Consider the following 20,985-nt stretch of genomic DNA (forward strand, 5'->3'; position numbering starts at 1 on the left):
TTCTGCTCTGAGTCTGTATCTTCCAGGTTATAATCTGGCTGAAGTCCTATGGCTGTGGAGTTCTTAGAGGTATCTTAACTTTTTAGTGTGTATGATACAAACTTATGAAATCCAAGTTTGTATCATAGAATCCAGATACCTGTGCAGGGAAGAAAGTCTAAAATGAAGAAATAGTCTGAAATATTTTTCCAAAGCAACATAGTTGCTATTATACATATTCCTCATGTGGATACACAAACTGTCCAGCAGCATTCAGACTCTTAAAATTACAATTTAGTTACAAGAGGCCCATACAATTCCAGAGTCTTGATGAAGTGACCTCACAAGGGGATAACCCAGATATGAGCATTGCTCATAAGCAGAGCTTGTGCTTCTGAGGCTTACAGTGTGATTTTCATAAATGCAAGTCTCTGAATCTTCTTTACCTTGAGCCTTTTGCAGGCATACAGGCTCGGGGCAGGGTGAATGGAAAGCTGTACAGAGTAAAAGGATCTGGGGGTGTTGGTTGACACTCATCTGAACATGAGCCAGTAGTGTGCCCAGGTGGCCAAGAAAGCCAATGCCATCCTGGCTTGTATCAGGAACAGTGTAGCCAGTAGGACCAGGGAGGTGATCATCCCCCTGTACTGAGTTCTTGTGAGACCACACCTCAAATACTGTGTTCAGTTTTGGGCAGCTCGTTACAAGAAAGCCATCAAGGCCCTCAAGCATGTCCAGAGAAAGGCAACAAAGCTGGTGAAGGGTCTGGAGCACAAGTCTTATAAGGAGCGGCTGAGGGAACTGGGACTGTTTAGCCTGGAAAAGGAGGCTGAAGTGAGACATTATTGCTCTCTACAACTACCTGAAAGGACGTTGTGGTGAGCTGAGGGTCAGCCTCTTCTCGCAGATAAATAGTGATAGGACAAGAGGGAATGGCTGCAAGTTATGCCACAGGAGATTGAGGTTAGAAATGAGGAGAAATTTCTTCTCAGAAGGAGTGGTCAGGCATCGGAAGAGGTTGCCTGGGGGAGGGGTGCAGTCACCATCCCTCAGGCTGTTCAAGGAAAGGTTGGATAAGGTAGGAAGGGACATGGTTTAGTTAGTAATATAGGTAGCAGGGGTATGATTGAACTAGGTGGTCTTGGAGGTCTCTTCCAACCTTAATGACTCTATGTGAGGGAAAAATACTGACACTTTGGACAACCAATGGGAAGCTCTTGTAGGGGACCATTTAGACTTCATCCTTTTGGTATAGGACTTAGCTTTCAGAAATTGATTTGAAAATGTTTGCTTTAAAAAAATACTTCACCTAGTGCCGAATTACCCACAAAGTACTACCTCTGTCTTCTTGGTGGAGATCATGGTATCTGAATTTAATCCTGCCTATTTCCTTTGCTAGGAGGTCTTTGACAATTATAACATGCAACTATGTGTAATTAAAGAATATAAGAGGTTTGCAAGATGTAGCATAATGCAGATGTTTCTGTAGTTCAGTGATTAGTTCTCCAGCAATACCTTTCAAGCATAAACCTAGAGAAGAGAAGGTCCTTATCAGATTTGTTGAAGTAAACTGCTATGCAGTCCGGAAAGCATTGACTAGATCTCAAGACAGGCTCTTACAAAGAAAACTACCCAGAGGCATACTGACTAACCAACTTGACTGGCAGAAAGATCGTGGCAGCTGCAGAAGCTTGAGTCACCTTCACCAGCATCATCCCAAGAATCAGCTCCCGATGTATCCAAAAGCTGCAGAAGCAGAGAAAAGACAGTGCAATTCTCCTCCCTCAGATCTCTTCTCTTTACTATCACTGTTATTTTGGAGCTGCTGATCAAGGTGCTAACTTTAATGCAAAAGCTTGTGCCTTCGGAGTTGTGACCTTCCCATGCTCTACATGAGTCCTTGTATTTTCTCTGTGCATAATTAAGAAGTTCCAAGAGCACCTTAAATCCTCAGAGATTAATTGTTTCTATCTTTTTCTCTTTTTTTTTCCTTTTGAAAAATTTACTGAGGAAACACAAAATAACAAAAGGAAGAGAGGAGCATTCTCAGTTGTGTTACAGTGCAGTCCATTGGGTTCACAATAAATCAGACACTCTGGCTTGACCTGTCACTCCTGTCTGCAGACTTTTCAAAGAAATGTGGCTAATTTGAGTGCCATTCATGCTGTGAATCTGTGATTTTCAGCAGGTTGAATAAGATGAACCAATGCACTCATTTTTTGTTGTAGTATATCCTGATGCAGACCCTTTCATGATGATGAAGTTACAAACATATTAGTGCTGTTAACTCCAGTTCATTACATATGAGTGTTGCCTGGAGAGGCTTAAGGAAGCTCTATTAGAGAGTACTAAATCCAATAACTGACGCCTGATATATACTAGCATTTCCAGTAATGAGACAAAAACAGACAAGTTCAGAGCCAAAATCATCTCTGCATTTCACTGGTGCTACACCACTGATTTTGGTGGCATGCCTGTCAGAACTTAAAAGTAAAGTGTAGCCAAATGCTATCCTCACCTATTATTATTTAAAAATATGAAACTAAAGTTTGGATACTCTTGCTTTTCCCTCTGAAATTCACTTAAGTCATCTCCATTGCAATGGTTAGTTCCTGTTCTATTTTCTGGCTAAACATAGTGCAGAATGTCATTAATTCCTAGAATAACTATTATTATTGTTGTTGTTGTCATTGTTGTTGTTATTTTTAGTTATTTTTGTGGTGCGGTGCCTCATTTGTGGAATATAGATTAACTGTTTGTAGAGTAATGAATTTATCTGCTGGTAATCTTGCAAAAGAAGGTTACTTGCTTTTAATTATTTTGTATATGGGAAACACAATAGAGTTCAATAACAGCAGTAGTAAAATATTAAATGTACTCCAAGGTGATACTGATCAGCTTTCACCGTAACCAGAATCCTACTGTGCTACAGCAAATATAGTTGCATAGACTGTGTATGTTTTACGCAGCCACCATGGCAACCTTATTCCACTCTTTACCAGTTTGCAAAGAGAGCTAAAGCTCTGTCTTAAAAGATCAATCAGATGTATCCATGTATGAGTGTGAATAGAACTTCCTCACTGTCCCTTTTAGTTTAGCAGGGATTCTTCAGCTGGGTATAAACAGAAGCTCTTTTACTGTCATACCTCTCTCACAGAAGGAGAGATATTTTTCCAGGTGTTTATAAGATACAGTTGCTTTTGGTGAGTTATTTTCTCTCCTTTAATCCTCTTTTCCAGGTCTTGCTTAGAATTGTTTGGGTTTTTTTCTTTGAAGAAAGAATTTTCAGTTTAAATCAATCACTTACTAAAATGGTATATAAAAATTCACATGACCTCCTATTTTTAATTGAATCTTAAGTTGTCTTTCCCTAACAACTCAGCAGTGAAAAATAATGGAGAAGATATCTTCATTTAGAATCTAATATTTCCTAAATAATCTTTTAATAAATTGGTCTTGCATGAGTCAGTGACATTCTTTAATGAGTCACTGACTACAGTCAGTACATGATTACTCTTCAAGTTTTTAGAGTCTTTCTTAATACTGCTGTTCAACTGAGTAGGAAGTTGTCAGATAAAAACCTTTTACAGAACCTGTAGAAAACAATTAAACGAATTCAAAACTTTCCAGCATGGGGTTTTTTGTTTGTTTTTTTTTTCTTCTCTGATCACAGAAAAGAGATTTTAGTCATGTGCTTGGTAAGACATTCTTGATGGTGGCCTTCATTTATTCTTTTTAAAAAATTAAACCAATCCAAGAGGGTGCTATCAAGGTCAACTTAGTTTCTAAGTGTGCTGAACCACAGGTACCTCTGTAGGTTAGCAAGTTGCTGGTTCAAAACACATAAACTAAAACCCCTATAGCAATGTCACTCCCAGTAATCCAATGGAAAAGGCAATTATTTCATTCAGTGGTGTGTGTGTGTGTGTGTGTGTGTGTGTGTGTGTGTGTGTGTGTGTGTGTGTGTGTGTGAACACGTGTGTGTAAGGGAGGGAGCAACAAATCAAAAAAAAAACCTAATCCACTTCACTGAACAATATTTAGCAGAGCTCCGAGGCTTCAATTAACCACAGTTTTTTAAAGGTAGTAATCTGTATTAAATGAAATCCTTCAAGGGCTCACATTGAAACAATGCATAAGTAGTAATCAGCAAGTCCTGATAGAGCAGCCCGCTGGGGCAGATAGCTGGAATGTGCTGTGTAATCAAATTCCAGGAGATTTAAATCCAACAAAAAAAAAAAAAAAAAGAGAGATATTGCTCAAACCTTTTTTAAGTACAAGGTGTTTAGTTTTTGGTAGGAGGTTTTTTCCCCATCACTAGATTGCAATATCCATTGTATTCAAAACTGCATATTCTCTAAAAATTATGTTAAAATACTTATTTCAATGTCAAGTCAAAACAAGAACTTTATTTAAAGATGCTTACATGCCCTCCCCGTGAATGACCCCATCATACAACTTTGCACATGGTAAGAATAAGCTCTTTAACTGGGGTTTTTTTCCCCATCTCTGTACTATGAGTATTCTCTAAACTCAGAAGACTTAACTAACTGCAATCTGTGAGTTTAGTTCTTCCCAGAATCCTCTAGAACACAGTGATGTGTACATTTGTGTGTATGTAGCATTGAATAACCTTCTAGAGTTCAAGATTATTAATATTAGAACTGTATTGTCCTTTTAGAGAAAATATTGTATTTGTATCAGTTTAATGAGAGACCCATGCCATCTTGTTTTTAGAAGTAGTTTCAGCATAAGGCATAAGGATCTTCAGACATGGTTGGGTTCTGATTTCTGTCACTAAGATGACAAGTGAAAGTGCAAGTGAAAAAGTGAAAAAATCCTTAACAAAACAACCGCCGCCGAAAAAGAATCTAATTGCCTGTGTTCACATCAGCCACTTTGTGCATAGGCACTCAAATTCCAACTTTATGATCAGTGGATAAACAGACTACCAATTTTGTCAGTCCTGTCTGACCCCTCAGGAGCACTGAACTCCACTTTGGTATTTGTGAGGTGGCAGAGTGGAAACTGTACTTCACATACCAGTGGTGGTAAATTTTTACACTACGTCTTGCAGCTCTGCTTTGTCCCATATATCTTTCCAAGTAAAAAATCAACTGCAGCTACCCAGCTGGACCAGCTAATAGCTCAAGTCATAGCAACACCTATTTCCTTGAGCCTATAGCTTGCATCTGAGGTCAGGATGAGTTAAGGAAGACATTTAACCTTTATGGAGGAGAAGGAAGAGGGATTGAGTAGCCTATAGAAAGTATTTCAATAGTTGATAGAAAGTTGTTCCACAATAAGACCTGTGTCTATTCACGTGAAAATATTTTACCAGGTACTGGAGGAAAGAATAGTGGATAAGATCTACCAAAAAAGCAAATCCAGCCCTTTTCTTCCTGTCTTCATGTTAAATGCCTTCACAGCAGTTTTCCAGGTTGCTTTCTGTAAAGGTGGAAATGTTGTAAGCTTAATCCTCTGCAGGAGGATATCATCGATCAGTAAAAACCTTTATCACAACTATTCATTTCAAGTCTTGGAGGAGAAAGATTTACAGGGTCCAATTCCAGAGAGCTGAGTTATTGCATGATGAAGGTTTTGGAGGATGGCTTTGTTCATGAGTCAGAATCTCTTTCCAAGGCTTCACCCAGTGTATACACACTTCCTGTTTGTTTCTGGAATGGTGTAATGGAGATGCCCCACCCCAATTGTGTTTTATTTATGCATGTCTAGATACAGTTGCAAGAACTGCATGTAAGCAGCTCTACAACAGCAGTGTTATTTTCTTGAGATGACTTCTGGCAGCTGGTGCACAGAATCAGACAACTGTTGTAGCTAAAACCACAAGGAAGTATGGCAGTGCTGTAAGAACATGGGGCTTGTTTTCCTCATTGCTAGGCTTCCGTCCTTCAGTTTTTCCAAAGTCATGACACTGTGGGTTGCCCACATAGAAGAATTTGCAGGATTTGAGATTTAATGAGGCCCACACAGGTTCACTATAAAATTGTAATCCTACTATTAATTCGAGGATTAAAAACAAAATTGTAGGACTAGCATAAAAGTCCTGCTAAGTCAAAGCCAGAACAGGCTCAAAGAAGGTCTTTCAGTAGAGCTTTCTAACATCATGCAAAGCTAAATCCATAAATTAAAATAGGATGGAAAATCCAGTGAAATATTTGCTATTGTATAGGCCATAATTGTGTGTTGATACACATTATGGTTAATATGATTAAATTTTGATACAGATCACCATAAAAGTTATTTATTACACAAGAACAGAAAATTAAAATCCTGCTTGACTTTTTATATCATGTCTTTACCTTCAGGAATTCAGCAGATTGAACCAAGTTTTAAATTTCCTGAGACTAAGATACTAGTTGTTTTTTTCAATACTTCTTTTAAAATAAGACACTGGGTTCAGACCAAATGTGAAAGACTAGAAGCACCTACTTAATTTCAATTTCCTGTTTTTTTCTTCTTTTCTTATTCTGTGATTTAATAAGAAGTTTTGTCTTGAAGCTATTTTCCTTCTATTATGATCCTGAAGAAAAGTTGTGAAATTTTATATCATATTTGGTGATTGTTCCTTTGTTATTGAAGAATGTATTTACTTCTGTTTGAGCCACATAGTTAGGACTAGCCATCAGTGGGAAAAAAAACCCCATGGAAATAATGGATTCACGTGTTCAAAAAGTAAAAAAACCCCAAAACCAAAAAAACATTCTAAGACTTTTATTACACACATCTTGGAAAAATGTCAGTGCTTCTACAGTTATACCTGAGTCACAGAGCAGGTGGAACAGTGATTGCATTGAATATAACTGATTATATACCACTTCCTTTGCCATTTACAGTTGAATTCTTATGGGTTAAACAAGATCAGAACTACAAATATGCTGCAAGGGGATTTTTATGACCAGTTTTTGCATTGATGCAGCAATGTAGGTCACAAAATAATATTTGATCTGAATATTTTTTTTAATATTGAACTACACAATGGTATAAACATATATATAAAAATACACCTAAAAGCAGGCATATAAAGTCTTTGTAATTCTATGAGGGCCTGCTTAACTATTTCAGATTTGCTGAACTATGACATTTTACATATATGACATCTGCATCATTATACAATTGCACACAATTTATAATGCCATTTAAATGGCAAATTAGAGAGAGAAATATTGATGTAAATTCATTCAAAATATGTCCACCATCTCTTCACAAGAACATATATAAACAAGGTAAGGCTGAAGGCACTGTTTACAATGACACAATTTGGCAGTCAGACCCTAAATCATACATGGGGCTTGACACATACCTAAAACATCTCTCTGTTATTTGATGTTTCATAGGACCAATAAATCACTGAAATCTGGTGCATAAAGTACTGGGAAGAGAAAAGTAAGAAACACACATAATAGGACAGAAAATGAAATAACTGCATACCTACAGGATCTGTACACTTTTAGTACATGTTTTCTATAATAAAATTGGCAAGAAGGGTACCCCTCCATCCTCCTGAACCTGATGATGAATCTGAGACAGTTTGTGACAAAAATACCTTAGACATCTTGGCTGAAGTTTTACGAATAACCTGGGGACCAAGTTCTCTGTCTGGCATTGTGCATTTACAGTCTGAAACCCGTGTTTAGGTCCATGTTTTGGTGTGGTTAGTGCTCTAAGTGGTTGCCAATACTAGTGCTGATAGTGGATTTCCACACAGGGAGGGTGCAGTGATCATCTGTTCTGTCTGTCCAGGATTTTGTCTGTTATCCAGGAAAATCTTTTATGAAGTGAATAACCTCTGCTGGTAATGCCTTGTCACAGCAGAGGACATGCCTTGCAGCTGTGCTGTAAAGATAAATCCCATAGGTTCTACCATATTGTCTTCCAGACTAGAGCAGGATTAAGTCAGTGCCAGAGTTCAGTGAATTAGAGTAAACCATGGTTTGTTGGTGATTGCTGTCCCATGATAATGGTTTCTCTGAAAGTCTGTGCTGAATGTTGCAGAGGTTTCAGCCCTCGGGGATGTCTGCTGTTCAATAGAGCTTTGGAGTCTTAACATGATTCAAACAATGTGTTTTCAGTCTCTTTCCCACACCTAGTTCTGGTGTGTGTTCATACACCTAAAGACCTTTCTTTTCTTTTGTTAACCAGTGCTGTACATAAATGGTGAAGAAACTAAAAAATTTCTTTCACATTGACACATTCATCATACCAGATTTCCCATAAAAAGAAGCCACACTAGTAAATTCTCTGGCTCGTGGAAAGTTTGGACCTTTTTTTCGTTCATAATGAAAGTGACTGATGCAAGTCCTCTGTCTTGTCTTTGGAGTGTTACTGTGCCCTGTCTTGTGAACTAGTCATCTGTAATTACTGCTCCCACATTCTTCTGTCCCTCTCCATCCCAATAGCGATCACTTCATTTGGCAGCAGTTTGCAATTTGATATAATGAATTCAGAAAATCTTCACAAATGGTCTCTTTATGAAGCTGTTGAGATGTTTGGAAAAATAGGCATGAAACCTGTGTTGTTAGTGAAAAGAAGAAAACATATGCCTGTTTGAGGGAATCATCTACGATGAGCAAGACTCTTTCAGTTTATGCTTTGGAGTTCTAATGTAATTTCTAATGTAAGGTAACCGGTTTCTAATTATTTATTAATGTGTTAAATATTTAGCCCTTCAATCTGCCCTTGCATTTTCTGAAATGTTTCTGTAGTTTCTTTCCTTGCAGAAATCTCTGTCCTGCTACTTGTGCAGTGAAGGTTCACTGCTATACACAATTCTACTTTAAGACATAAACAAGAAATTTGAACAGGCAGTCCCAGTTTATGGCTAACAATCTTGAATGCCTCAAAAAATTTTGTATTAGTCAAGCATATCTCAGAGGAAGCTTGCAGGGCTGACTTTGATTTTTTCTTAAAAATGCAGATCATATAAATAAATTTTAACTGCAGAATAAAAATCATGAGTATCAGCCAGAAAATTTTCTATAATGTTTGTCCCTGCTTCTTATGAGATGTTGGTATATCATATCAGGTAACATACAAAGAATAGGCACATTTATAATTTTCTCTGTGCCTGCAAAAAGCTACAGCCATGAAGACCTGACAGAAAGAATACCTGCCTCTAGAGCTCTCTTGGTTGCAGCTAAAGTCCACTTAAATCTGACAGAAAGAATATCTGCTTCTAGAGCTCTCTTGGTTGCAGCTAAAGCCCACTTAAATCTATTAGTCCAAAGAAATGATATGATTTAGACTGTTCTTAAATCTTCCTATGTGATTTGAAACCAGTTCCATTTTTGCTAAGTTAGTAATGCAAAATCCACTTGACCCTATTTGCCTAGTGATGTGACATAATTGGAAATCATAACATATTTCATTCCAATATCTGCAACTTGGGCAATATGATTATCAATAGAAGAAAGCACAGTGCTGTTTGGGTGTCAGACAACTGATATTATCAAATCTAAATAATACAGGCTCATGTAATTCAGAATCACATAGTTCCAAGTGTCAACGAAAAACAGAATTAAGAATTTCCCCCTATGACACAGAAACCTAAGAAGCATCACAGGTTCACCAGATTGTGCTGTCAGAGCAAGAGATGTTTCTTCTTGGACTTTTTGTATATTTGGTGACAGTGTTTGTTCAGAGAGCTGGGGTGATTGTTCTTCCTGCCAGGAGCCCAGCTGTCAGTTACTCCTTTGTGCTACACCAGGCAAAACAGAAGAGGGGATTTATCAACAGGACTATGCAGGGAAGGCAGCATCATGCTTGCCCTTGGTCTGGTTCGTGAAGGCGTTTTCAAACAGTGTGACTGCAAGGAGTCTCCAGGAGAAAAGAAGGGAGGAGACAGGGGTATAGAATGGGAAAAGGATGTTGCCCTGCCAAAAGAAAGATCTTCTGGTGTTCTGCTTTCTGGATGTTTCAGTGAGCCAACTGATATTTTTTTTCCCCCTTCTTCGGCTAAGGGAAGCTTCCCTTCCTTTGTATCTGAGAAAAAGGTGAGCTTGGCTCAGCCAAAAAGGAGCTGATCAGCAATGTTGTCTCATCTGTTATAACTGGCTCTTGTTATTGCTTTTTCCCAAAAGGGTGTCTGGAGGAGGGTTAGAAGATGGTGAAACCAAGACTTCAACCAAGGCATGCTAGCAAAGATGCCTGTGGGACTACATTATGCAGGGTGCTTACGAAGGACTTGTGAATAACTGCAGGACCAAAAGATGAGATGAAATGTGAACAGCAGCATATAACAGGTCCATTTGAATGTTTAGGCTTGGGGGATGGCTGGAATCCCCTTTTCCTCAGGTCCCTTCATACAATTACTTATACTTTAATTTTAATTGCTTCATCAACTCAGCACTCACACAGTGGCTAGCAAAACCAACTCACTCTAGTGAAAGAGGAGACAGTGTTATTGATGCCATAAATTTCTGGGTAGAATGAACAATTTAGAAATCAAGAAGTTCAGACCAGAATTAGATTCAGTGCAAAACTCCTACATGTGCATTTTAACCTCATGATTTTTATTAGAGAGCAAAGATATTTTCTTTCCTTAATTTGTGGAGTTAGGAATAAAGCTGCACCTTTTTAGAAGCCAAAAACAAGTTTACTGGTTTAAAAGCTAAATAGTCTGCCAGAACTGAATGTCAGAAATGTTTCCCATAGATTCAACGTCCAGTTACATATGCGCACCTATTGTTCTCTGTGATGTGCTTCATTATGATTCGTTAAGCTACTTTTGATATCAATTAGAACTTTGACCTTTATAGCAATTCTTTACAATCACTATTAGAAATTGCTTACTACACTGGAGTGAAACAATGAGCTAGATGCTAGATATTTCTGTGAAAGCGTTACCATAGTGGTCAGCAGTGATTTTCAGGAATACCAGATCAATTTTTAATAGGAATTATTAGGAAAAGAAATAGATACCAAAACCATGAATGCCAACATCACTCAGCAGTTCATCTTTGGTGCACAGTTAGTTGCCTGGAAGAAGTTTCGAGAAGGGAAGCAAGGATGATTAAAGGTAACAAATTTTTTCTATGTGAGGAAATAATTCGTAAATAATTAATCTGGTATCACATTCAACAGAAACAGGAGGAACTGATTGCCCCTGCAGCAGGGAGAAGGATGTTAAGGATGTTGGAAGTTTGCATGAAATCAGCAGACAAGTTTGTGAAGAAATGCTCATGGAGGGTTACAGAACATGCAGAAATCATGACACCAAAAGAGTCAGTGAGCGGAAAATAGTTGGTAGCCGAGAAACTATTAGGTAAAAGCATTACGTACAGTTGACATGTTTTTACTTTTCTCTAACACCTTTATGCAGCACTTATAGAGACAGGATACTGGACTGGATGAACCTATCATATGATCAATTAGGGCTTTCCTGGAAGTAAAGTTTCACTTATTCAAACTTCATCCTCACAAAAGATTTAGTGAAATCATAAATATTTCTCTAAAGAAACATCATGGATGAAGTCAATAGGTTTAATTCTTCCCCTCATATGACAATACCCATAAGAAGAAAATAAGGAAACTTTTTGAAAATTTTCTTTACTGTATATCCTTGAATTTTAGTAAGCTTTTCTTTAAAATTTTCCCCTTCATCTTTCCAGTTAATTTATTCATAGCATAAATATTAATGACTGGTCACATATGCTTGATCTATGTGATGTTTTGAAAAATATAAAGCATAAATACACATTTGCATAAAAGCATTAACAGAGACATACAATTTTCATTTCTATTAGCTTGCAGTAAGAAAAATGTCAGACACAGTGCTTAAAACCATAAACTATTGAGCTAAAAGTTCCCAGTTATTTTTAAATTACTCTATTTCCTCTACATGCTGTATAAAAATTACATCTGGTAAACAATGCTACCAGATAAATTCTGTAATGTACTGTAGTAATAAATGACTGCATTCTATTGCCTCCTACTCTGTACTGAACACAGCTTGATTTCCAAGACAGTTCAACATTGTTCTTGGAATAACTCTGATGATAAAGTGTTTGGGAAATCAGTAAGGAGAACAAAATGTACAGAAGTACAGCTCTAGTGGATAAATGCCTGGTAGCCAGCCTCTAAGTTGCTACTAGTAATAAAAGTCTGTAAGAAAATGAAACATTTCTGTGAAAGTCTAATGATACTTATCTTAATGTCCAGAGATGTCCATTCCTAATGCTCTAGGCAAGACATAAAAGTGCTTATAATGTTTATAATTGGGCAACACTGCAATGAGAGGTAGAAGTTTGGCCTGAGTGCACCTAGTAATAAGGTTATATTGAAGCATTGCCATCCTTTGTACTAATCTAGCTATAGAAGTTTACAGATACACAGTCTTTACTTAGAGACACTGGGATTTGCAAAAGTGCCCATTTGATTAAGGAACACTAATCGCATCAGCTTGCAATAGCGCTGATGCAGTTCAGTCACCAGATGCTCCTGCAAATCCTATTTTTAATTTGCTTCAGTAATACTCCATTGCCTGTCCAGCTGAGCCGCCCCACTGCAAGGTAGAAAAAGGCTTTTAACAATACCTCTCTTGCCCCAGTGAAAATTGTCTTATAGCCTGGTTACTTGTTAGAGATAAAGAAAGTTGGGAAGCAGAGGGTTAGAACTGCCGCCAGTTATGCTCTGCTGCTGAAATGGCAGGTTTCTAAAATTGTTGTTCCTGCTGCTCTGTTTAAAAGAACATTAATTCAGGGGTCAACAGTTAAGCATCCCAGCTAAGTATTGTTAAAATCTGAAAGAATTTATCTTCCTGAAGCATTTCTGTTCTGAAATTCTTCTGAAAAAATTTTAATAGGTGGTCTACACTCTTATGAGAAGTGAGTACCAAGCTTATTGCTAACTGCTGTTAGCAATTTTCTGGTTTTCATCCCATGAACAGCGAGCTGGGTTGAAAATGTAATGAAGTGTGTCTCTGTGTGTAGCATTAAGTGTGCAGCACCCACCTCTCTGAAGCACTCTTTTTTAGTTGCAGCGTATTGAAAAAATCTGTCTCTGCTTATTGGCTGTTTCTTTGTTACTCCTCAAAATACAGGAATATCTGTGGTACTGGGAGTTTCATTGCCAGAGAGTAATAAAATTAATGCATCTTTAAATGAACCATGGCAAAAACAGTTGCAGTTTCCTGTAGCATTGGTGGTGTGTACCTACTCAAACTAAGTCTCTGTCTACAAAGCACCATTCACAGTACCACTGGGTTACACAGGCCAATGAGTATGACCACTGTGGCTCGTGTTGATTTCTTAAGATGAAACTGTGGCTTCTGCCCCAGGTTACTTCACAAGTTGAAACCTGATTCCAGGATCAATCCCCAGTATCTTGTCAAGTTCACTTCAGAGGCAGATTTGGATTTTTACTCGGTTATCTCAGTCATGTGAAGTCTTTCCTCCCTGAACTCTTTCTCCACCCTCTCCACCAAATTCCTATGTGTTAAAATGCTAGGTCTTTCCCTGCTGACTCCCCTGCTGATTTTATCTCAGTGAACAGTTTACTAGCTGCAAGTTTCTCTACTTTGCTGTTCTCCACAAGCTCTCTTTGGTTTGCTATTGTGCTATAGAGATCTCACAAGACGTACACACGGTCTCTGTCGCTCCCAGCTGCGTGGTAGAGAAATCTCACGGGTCACAGCTTTGCTGGAACAGAGCGTGCATATGTGTGTATACAGACTGAGTGTATGTACATGCTTCGTATATACATTACATATGATATACCTGCATGTATTTTGCACAAAAAGCTCAGGGAACAAAGAGAGAGAGAAAAAAATCTATGAATTAGCCAGCCTAGCAGAAGCTTCTCACTATGTGTGACAACATAAGAAGTTTAGTTCTTGCATATGCTCAGCTTTGCCCACCCTGGACCCATCAGAGCTAGTGTACATGCAAAACAGTTCTGTGCTTGTGGAGTCTGTATTCATAAGTGCAAGGGTGGACAGAATGTTTCCCATGCATTAGATGCAGACTTACTGAAAAAGAGAGTATGTATGCATATGTAGGAGTAGAAAGGAATCCGTACAAACTTGGGGGGAGGTGGTATACAAAGATTTTATATTTGGAAAACTCTTGAAGTAAGTAATAGAGCATACATATTGGCTATGCACTAAAAAAATCTAAGTGTTGTTCATATGAAAATGTTACTCAGTGTAAGAAAGAAGTAGTCCCAAACTTTGTAAACATTCAAATTGTGTTTGAAGTTACTAACGTTTTCTTAAGCTGAAAACAATGCAGTTCCTTGTCTCCACACAACAAAATTTTATGTTCACGACTTTCTGAAAAGTTACATTTGCTACAGTGCAGCAACTGCGGTGAGGAACAGCAGCAAAACCCAGCTTCTTTGGAAAAATGCCATTGTTGATTAATTGCAATATATTTCAACTGTGTATAGATTTCTCACAGTTACCCAATAAACACACTGGTTTCATTCTTCAGAGATTAACAATCTCTCTTCTGTGCTCAGGTTCTTTCCAGCTTAGTACACTGCTTCTTTTGAAGGATTTGTTTTCCTGGGTTGAACTTAAAAACTCAGAACACCTTATCACACTTTCACAAGTTCACTCTCCGAGAGGGAAAGAAGAGGGGGGAAAGAGCCCCGTCAAGGCATCTGCTAGTTAAATCCAAGCTCTCAGGGGATTTGTTTTTCTTTTGGCGTCAGATTAGATGTTCAGACCAAGCGGTGTTGTGGGGCTGCGGGTGAGTGTCCACCGAACTCTTAACGAGGTTAATCCCACAGTGGCACATTCCAAGCAGCTAATGGGTGCGAGGGCTTTGCTGGCTCTCACAGCTCTGCACTGCTAATGGACCGAGCGAGCGCCTGGTTTGGGGGGCGGTAGCAAATCTCTTGTGAGTAATGACTGGCTGCAGTGAAAAGTGAACAGCAGAGTTTGCTCCAGGACAGACTTAAGCACCAAGCTTGATGCTCAGGTAAAGAAGAGGGAGAAACAATGCTCTTCGTGGGATTTTACAGCTAAGTTCATAGAGAGACTTAACCTATAAGCTATGAGTAAACTAAATCTAAGTATGGATGTAGTTTAAGAGCTCACTGTGGGCTCAAAGTTATTTTACGAATTCATACTGAAGGAGTGCTTATGAAATAAGAGACAGATAAGCTTCTTGCTTTATTATTATTGAAAATACTTTGCTATACTTTTCTAAACTTTTTACAACTTTATTAATTCATATTATAAACAAGAATTTAACACAGATTGTTTTGTTATGAATGTGTTGATTTCCTGAAGTCATTCTAGATTGGTTATGAAGATTCTATGGCAAGTAACAATTTATGGTACCCCTAACCTTGTATTTGATTGAAAATGATCCCTCTCAGAGAAAGATAATTTGCATGGGGAAGTAAAACAAGATGCTTTCTTTTAAGTTTGGAAGGGTAAGGAATTATGAAGTTGGTAAATCCTGTATTTCGGCATTATGACTCTGTCAGGGGTGATTGTATGTTGCTTGAAATCTAAAAGTGGGAAAGGCTTTTTTCCTGATGTGAATAAAGCAATTTTTTAATCAGACTAGTATTTTTAAGAAATACAATGAAAACTCAAATGCAGATTGTTGACATAGTTGTGTTTCTTTTCAACTTGCAAAAACAGTATGAAAAAGAGTAGCTAAACTAATTTTAAATTTCACTTTCTTGCTTTGTGAAAACCCGCTTGTATATGTAAGAAAAATGTTTTCATTGGAGTACCTGTTATGGCACCTTTTTGTACTGCATTTGAGAATTTTTAGGGAATCTTGGCAACACGAATGATAGTTATATGCTATGTGAGCTCTGTAGTAGGAGCTGAATTTGGATTCCAAGAAAAGTTGGCTTATAAAACTTTTTCATTTATTCTGGAGAAGACAGGCATATATTTAGTGTTAAAACAAGCATAAAGGTAAAATTGGCATTATTCTATATGTTCCCCTTTTGTCAAAAAGTTACTGTATGGATATATATAACTATGTGATTCATAAATCTGCACCTTCTTATCAGTGTGTGTCTTCTGAGGACAATATAGGACTTGTGTGTAGGCTTGTGTGCTCTTGGCTCAAAGAGGAGAGATTTCAAGAATCTGTGGTCCATCCAGTAAAGTATGTAATCTGAAATGTTAGCATTGCAGTACCTGAACAATAATTGCAACTTTCTTTCTCTACAACACTCAACAAAAAGAAAATCCCTCATTTCCCCACATAGTTTAACTTCAAAAGTTCTGCAACAAGAGGGTCAAATGAAGTTCATGAACTTCACTTTGGATGCCCTAGGAATTCTAGAAAGTTAGTTCATAAAAAGCCTTTATTTGCCTGAAAAGACTATTAAATTGAGAAACTATTGACGATGCGCTAGACTTCTAGGATGATTGACTGCATAGCATACAGTGTGGTGGTGATGATGAAGGTGATGATTACTGCCTGCACCATAATTTTGTAAGCATTTAGAAATTATAATAAATTAGAACTTCAAGGTCGTCTCTCCTATGTAAAGAAAAACTTTATTAGATTTTTCAGAGTCTGTTAATTTTCTGGTTGCTGCGCTAAGGAAGAACAATCAAATAATATTGTATTTAATGTTTTTCATAAACTTTTATTTTTACTGGCTGTAAAAGTCATGTTAAGGTGTCTGCTATTTCTACAAAAATATGAAACAGACATTTCAAATAGAAACACAAAGTTAAAATGCTGTTATGTAACATGAATGACCATTAGAATCAGTAAGGATTATCCTCTGCAAAAAAGACAAAGGAATAATACTTTATGTACAGAGAGTGATAATTAATTAATGTCATTAGACATTCTTATTATGGTATTTTATATTACTGAAAGTAATTGACTCTGAGAAATTTCCAAAGCTTACAATAAGTTTTAAGACAGTGGGTTTCTGGGTTTAAACATGACAAACAGGGTGATGATTGAGTTGGAAAAAGCAGCATTAACTAGTAAGGTACCATTAATAACCTAATATTTAGGTTACTATCTAGCCCTACATAGTAGCAGGTAACATCACTTATGGAATGCTGTAAAGGAAATTTCGTATTTTCTCTTTTTATAGAGGTAGATGTTCTTTAAAATATCAAAGCTTGTTTCATATTACTTGCTTCTCAGACAACTTTGTCATAGTTCATAGTTTTAGGTAATTTTATTATTTAAATGCTTTTTATAAAAATTATCTGTTTGAAATTAATTTTTAAAGAAAACTTTCAAATTTTCTCCTTAATTAATAGAAAAATTAAATTCTATCTGGAGGAATGTTTTAGGGAGCTTGCCAGAATTCATATAATATGTAGTGAGAATTGTCTAGGTAATTAAAAATATTTCAGAATTCTGCAAGTTTCTTGTTTGCTTTTCGTGTCTCTTTTTTCATTAAGATGTCCACATATGAAACAGTATATTCTGTCTCTGTGTTAAACATCATTTTCAGCACTTGTATAAAAAATTGCATTGGAATCATGGTTTTATAGGTTTTATTATGAGATAGTTATTTTCTAATTTCTGAGATATTTACTTTTATTTAGAACTGACTTAGGCGTATCATTACAATGGAATTTTTTTTAAGGTTGTTTGGGGGTTTTTTTTTATAGATAGGTGTGTTTTTCTCTACCCTGCAGAAAGCTTTACAGTTTTAATTAATTCTTCTCCAGAGATTCTAGCTAGGAGAATATAGATGACAGCATCAAAGTCCGGCTGGTGATATGAGAATAATCTCAGAGCTCATGATGGGTGCTTACTTCTAGAAGAAAACCATAGCTCTAACAGAAAATGTTTGCTCTGTTCAAAATGTGTACTGCATGTCTGCAAAGTCAGTGAAGTTTTCTTTTATGTTTGAAGTTTCTCTTCAGTTCTGCTATAAGTTGTATTTAATCAGTGGACAGAGCTCACGACATTTCCTTTCTCTTTTTTAGGCACAGAAATCATGGATAGAAAGAGCATTTTACAAGAGAGAATGTGTTCATATCATACCCAGCACCAAAGACCCCCATAGGTAATTGCATGCTACTTGTAGGAAAATTGAAAGCAATTGTAATAAAATATCTACATATGTGTGTGCATATGTATGTATATGGATATTAATAGTTTGTAAAGTCTTGTGAAGACTTGAGGTGGTTGAATTGCATCTGGAGTGATGGACTCCTATGGGTACTATTTGTTTGCTTGAAACCTTTCATTCAAAAAAAAAAAAAATTAAAGGTGGATCAGCATCTATTTTATATTTTCCTTATGTTCTTAGTTAAATATCCAGTGTCTTGAATATTTACCTAAATTGGATGCATGACCCACTACACTATCAAAAAAAGTAATTGCAGTAAACTTCCAATTTAAAATGTGTGCTGGTCCATGTAAAAGCTCATTATTTGGCCTGATGTCATCTGAAAACGTTAAGTTCGTTTTGTACATGCTTAGAACAAAGCATTGTTTCACTGAAATACAGCAGAATCCAAAGTAAACAAGATCATAGAAAGAAACAGTAACATCTGTACTATGTGGCTTCCACGGGTAGAGGCTTCAGGTAACGGGGAAGCAGTCAGCAGAAAAAGGGAGGTTTTTAAAGATTTGCAGGCCATTGAAGCCAGTGTCTTTCCCTGTTCAGTTCATATATATACATGACTGGTGTTTTCTGTTTGTTTAATGTCATAGGTGTTGCTGTGGGCGTCTAATAGGTCAACATGTTGGACTGACTCCAAGCATCTCCGTCATTCAGAACGAGAAAAATGAAAGCAGGCTTACTCGCAATGACATCCAGTCGGAGAAGTGGTCCATCAGCAAGCACACGCAGCTCAGCCCAACGGATGCTTTTGGAACCATTGAGTTCCAAGGAGGAGGCCACTCCAATAAAGCCATGGTAACCCTCTTTTTCTCTTCCCTAGATAATGCTGCTAGCTCAAAAAAGTAGTTCACAAGGAATAAATAGCATTCTTTCTATACCTAATTGTAAAGTATTATTTAGTGTAAGACCATACCATATGTTTTTATACATTACATGCCAAAGACCTGATGAACAGAATTAAGTGTAAAAGCTAGACATTTATGAAGCGGTTACATTTATGAAGACTGAAGGCATACTAATGTGCTGCTATCTCGATTTTCTTCCACTAGCTAGCTATCCCCCTATTTCTGAATAAGTTTAGAATTCAACTATGGTTTCCCATTTCTTGGTGTGCCTACAAAACTGACAAATTTTAAATACACCACTTTTAATATTCCTCCAGACATATATCGGAGGATGGACTAGTTAGACTTAGTGGTTCATCTTTCAATTAAATAAGAAGCCCAGTAAGTGTCTAAGCTAGGACCTGCCAAATCCCTGTTCTGCCACAAATTTTCTGACAAATCGCTTAATCATAATACAATCCTGTGAAGAGATACCAAAGTATATAAATCTGAAGGCATTGCACCACTAAGTTGGAGAGATGTTTCCAGCACAAACACTAAAGTATACATGTATACCTTCTGTGTGGCGCCACGTGAAAGGAAGAATGCCTCTGGCTTTGTCTAAATCACTAAGCCTGGGACTTTGGGAATGAAAGATGAGTGTATACCTAGCACGTCATGGCCAAGACATGGCTTTGGGCAGCAGTGAAGCAAGAAGCAGAACTTCTGGGTGCTCTGCAGAATAACCTACCCAGCACCCCAGTGTTATCTTCTTTGTCTAAATTCTTTCCAATAGGTCTCTTAGATCTGTTGTGGCAATAGATGGGTTAGAGACAATGAAGAGCTCAATTACTATACTAGTAAAACCAGGTATTTTCCTTTGGGGGATTCATAGGTGCTGAAGATGGAATTATTACTTGAGTGGATGATTCTCTTTGCCTGGATGGATGGTTTCTTTTGATCAAAACCAGAAAACACTATTGCACCAAGAAATAGAAAATAGTTATTTCTCTGAGAGTACCACAGATACTTTATGTTCATTTGATAACCAATCCCCTAAAAATATGCAAAGCCATTGCTAGACAAAAACTCTGATTCAGTAAATAACATTTGTTTAGTGTGAATAAATTGACACCTCTCTCAGCACTGACACGAACCAAACCCTGCTGTTGGTATTTTCACAAGCAGTGGGAACGAAACAGAATACTTTTCACCAAAACTGAGAAAGACACAGAGATATATTAACCATTATGTTCTTAGCCATTTGTAGACGCTTTGCACTAAGTCTGTCTTTATGAGAAAGGGTTATCACTAGAGCTTTTTGAGTGACATCCTAGGAGATCACTATAAAGCAATAAACCTACCTGCCCAGAGAAAAGTAATCTTGGACAGACAAGAAATTATGAAGAGTTTAGGAATGCTGGTGATACCAATTTCTCTAGAGGATTTCTGGTCTTTGTTGGGCCTCTGGTGTCCTAGCACAGTGCTGTAAGTGTACAGGAGGTACTCCAGAGAATATGCTATGTGGTCAAAGAAATATACTTGAAGCAAAACTGTGGGGATAAAATTGGAAGTAAACATGAAGTAAAGTCTTGTCACAGAATGTTGTCAGGAAGGAAACCAGGAAGAATTTCAATAGAAAAGAACACAAAGCGGGGCATAGAAATCTGAGAGACCTAAAGAACAAGTATAAAATTATGCCCGGAGATAAAACATTTCTGAAAAAACTTTGGATTTATTTTTACAGTACTAGAATGAGGAAGATCATTGCATCTGTCACCAATTTACAGTCATTAAACCCCACCCAAAACACAGGAGCAAACAAATATCTTGTGAATTAAATAAGTTTATAAAAAATCCAGAAATTCAGTCATCCCACTAGCGAGAAAAGTGCTGCAACTTAAACAATTCACTGGAGAACTCTTTAATGGATGCCCTGCTTCATTACCACCGATGAGAAAAATGTGTTTCATATGACCAAAACACAAATAAGGGTTTTTTTTAAACCAGTAATCGTGCATTTATTGTTATTTTTAAATGGAAACAGAATTAAGATCTTTGCTATACTGTGGAGTGTTTGACACTAAAAACAGTATTAAGCTGTCCTTATTGTTGTATTTCCAGCTGCAATCATTGT

The 20,985-nt window shown here is 37.3% G+C and overlaps 1 protein-coding gene across 2 annotated transcripts in view; it reads left to right on the top strand.

Moving 5' to 3' along the window:
- The window catches only part of TRPM3 (transient receptor potential cation channel subfamily M member 3), a gene marked incomplete at both ends in the record, with an annotated part of 433,595 nt that overhangs the window by 273,793 nt on the left and 138,817 nt on the right, over positions 1 to 20,985 (top strand). For both annotated transcript variants that reach the window (XM_084277970.1, XM_084277971.1), the window contains 2 exons: positions 17,882 to 17,961; positions 18,615 to 18,819. In XM_084277970.1, the coding sequence (XP_084134096.1) occupies positions 17,882 to 17,961; positions 18,615 to 18,819 (285 nt within the window). The remainder of the gene's footprint in view (positions 1 to 17,881; positions 17,962 to 18,614; positions 18,820 to 20,985) is intronic.

The sequence above is a fragment of the Gallinula chloropus genome, assembly GCF_964237585.1.
Source record: "Gallinula chloropus genome assembly, chromosome: Z".
Classification (NCBI taxonomy): Eukaryota; Metazoa; Chordata; class Aves; order Gruiformes; family Rallidae; genus Gallinula; species Gallinula chloropus.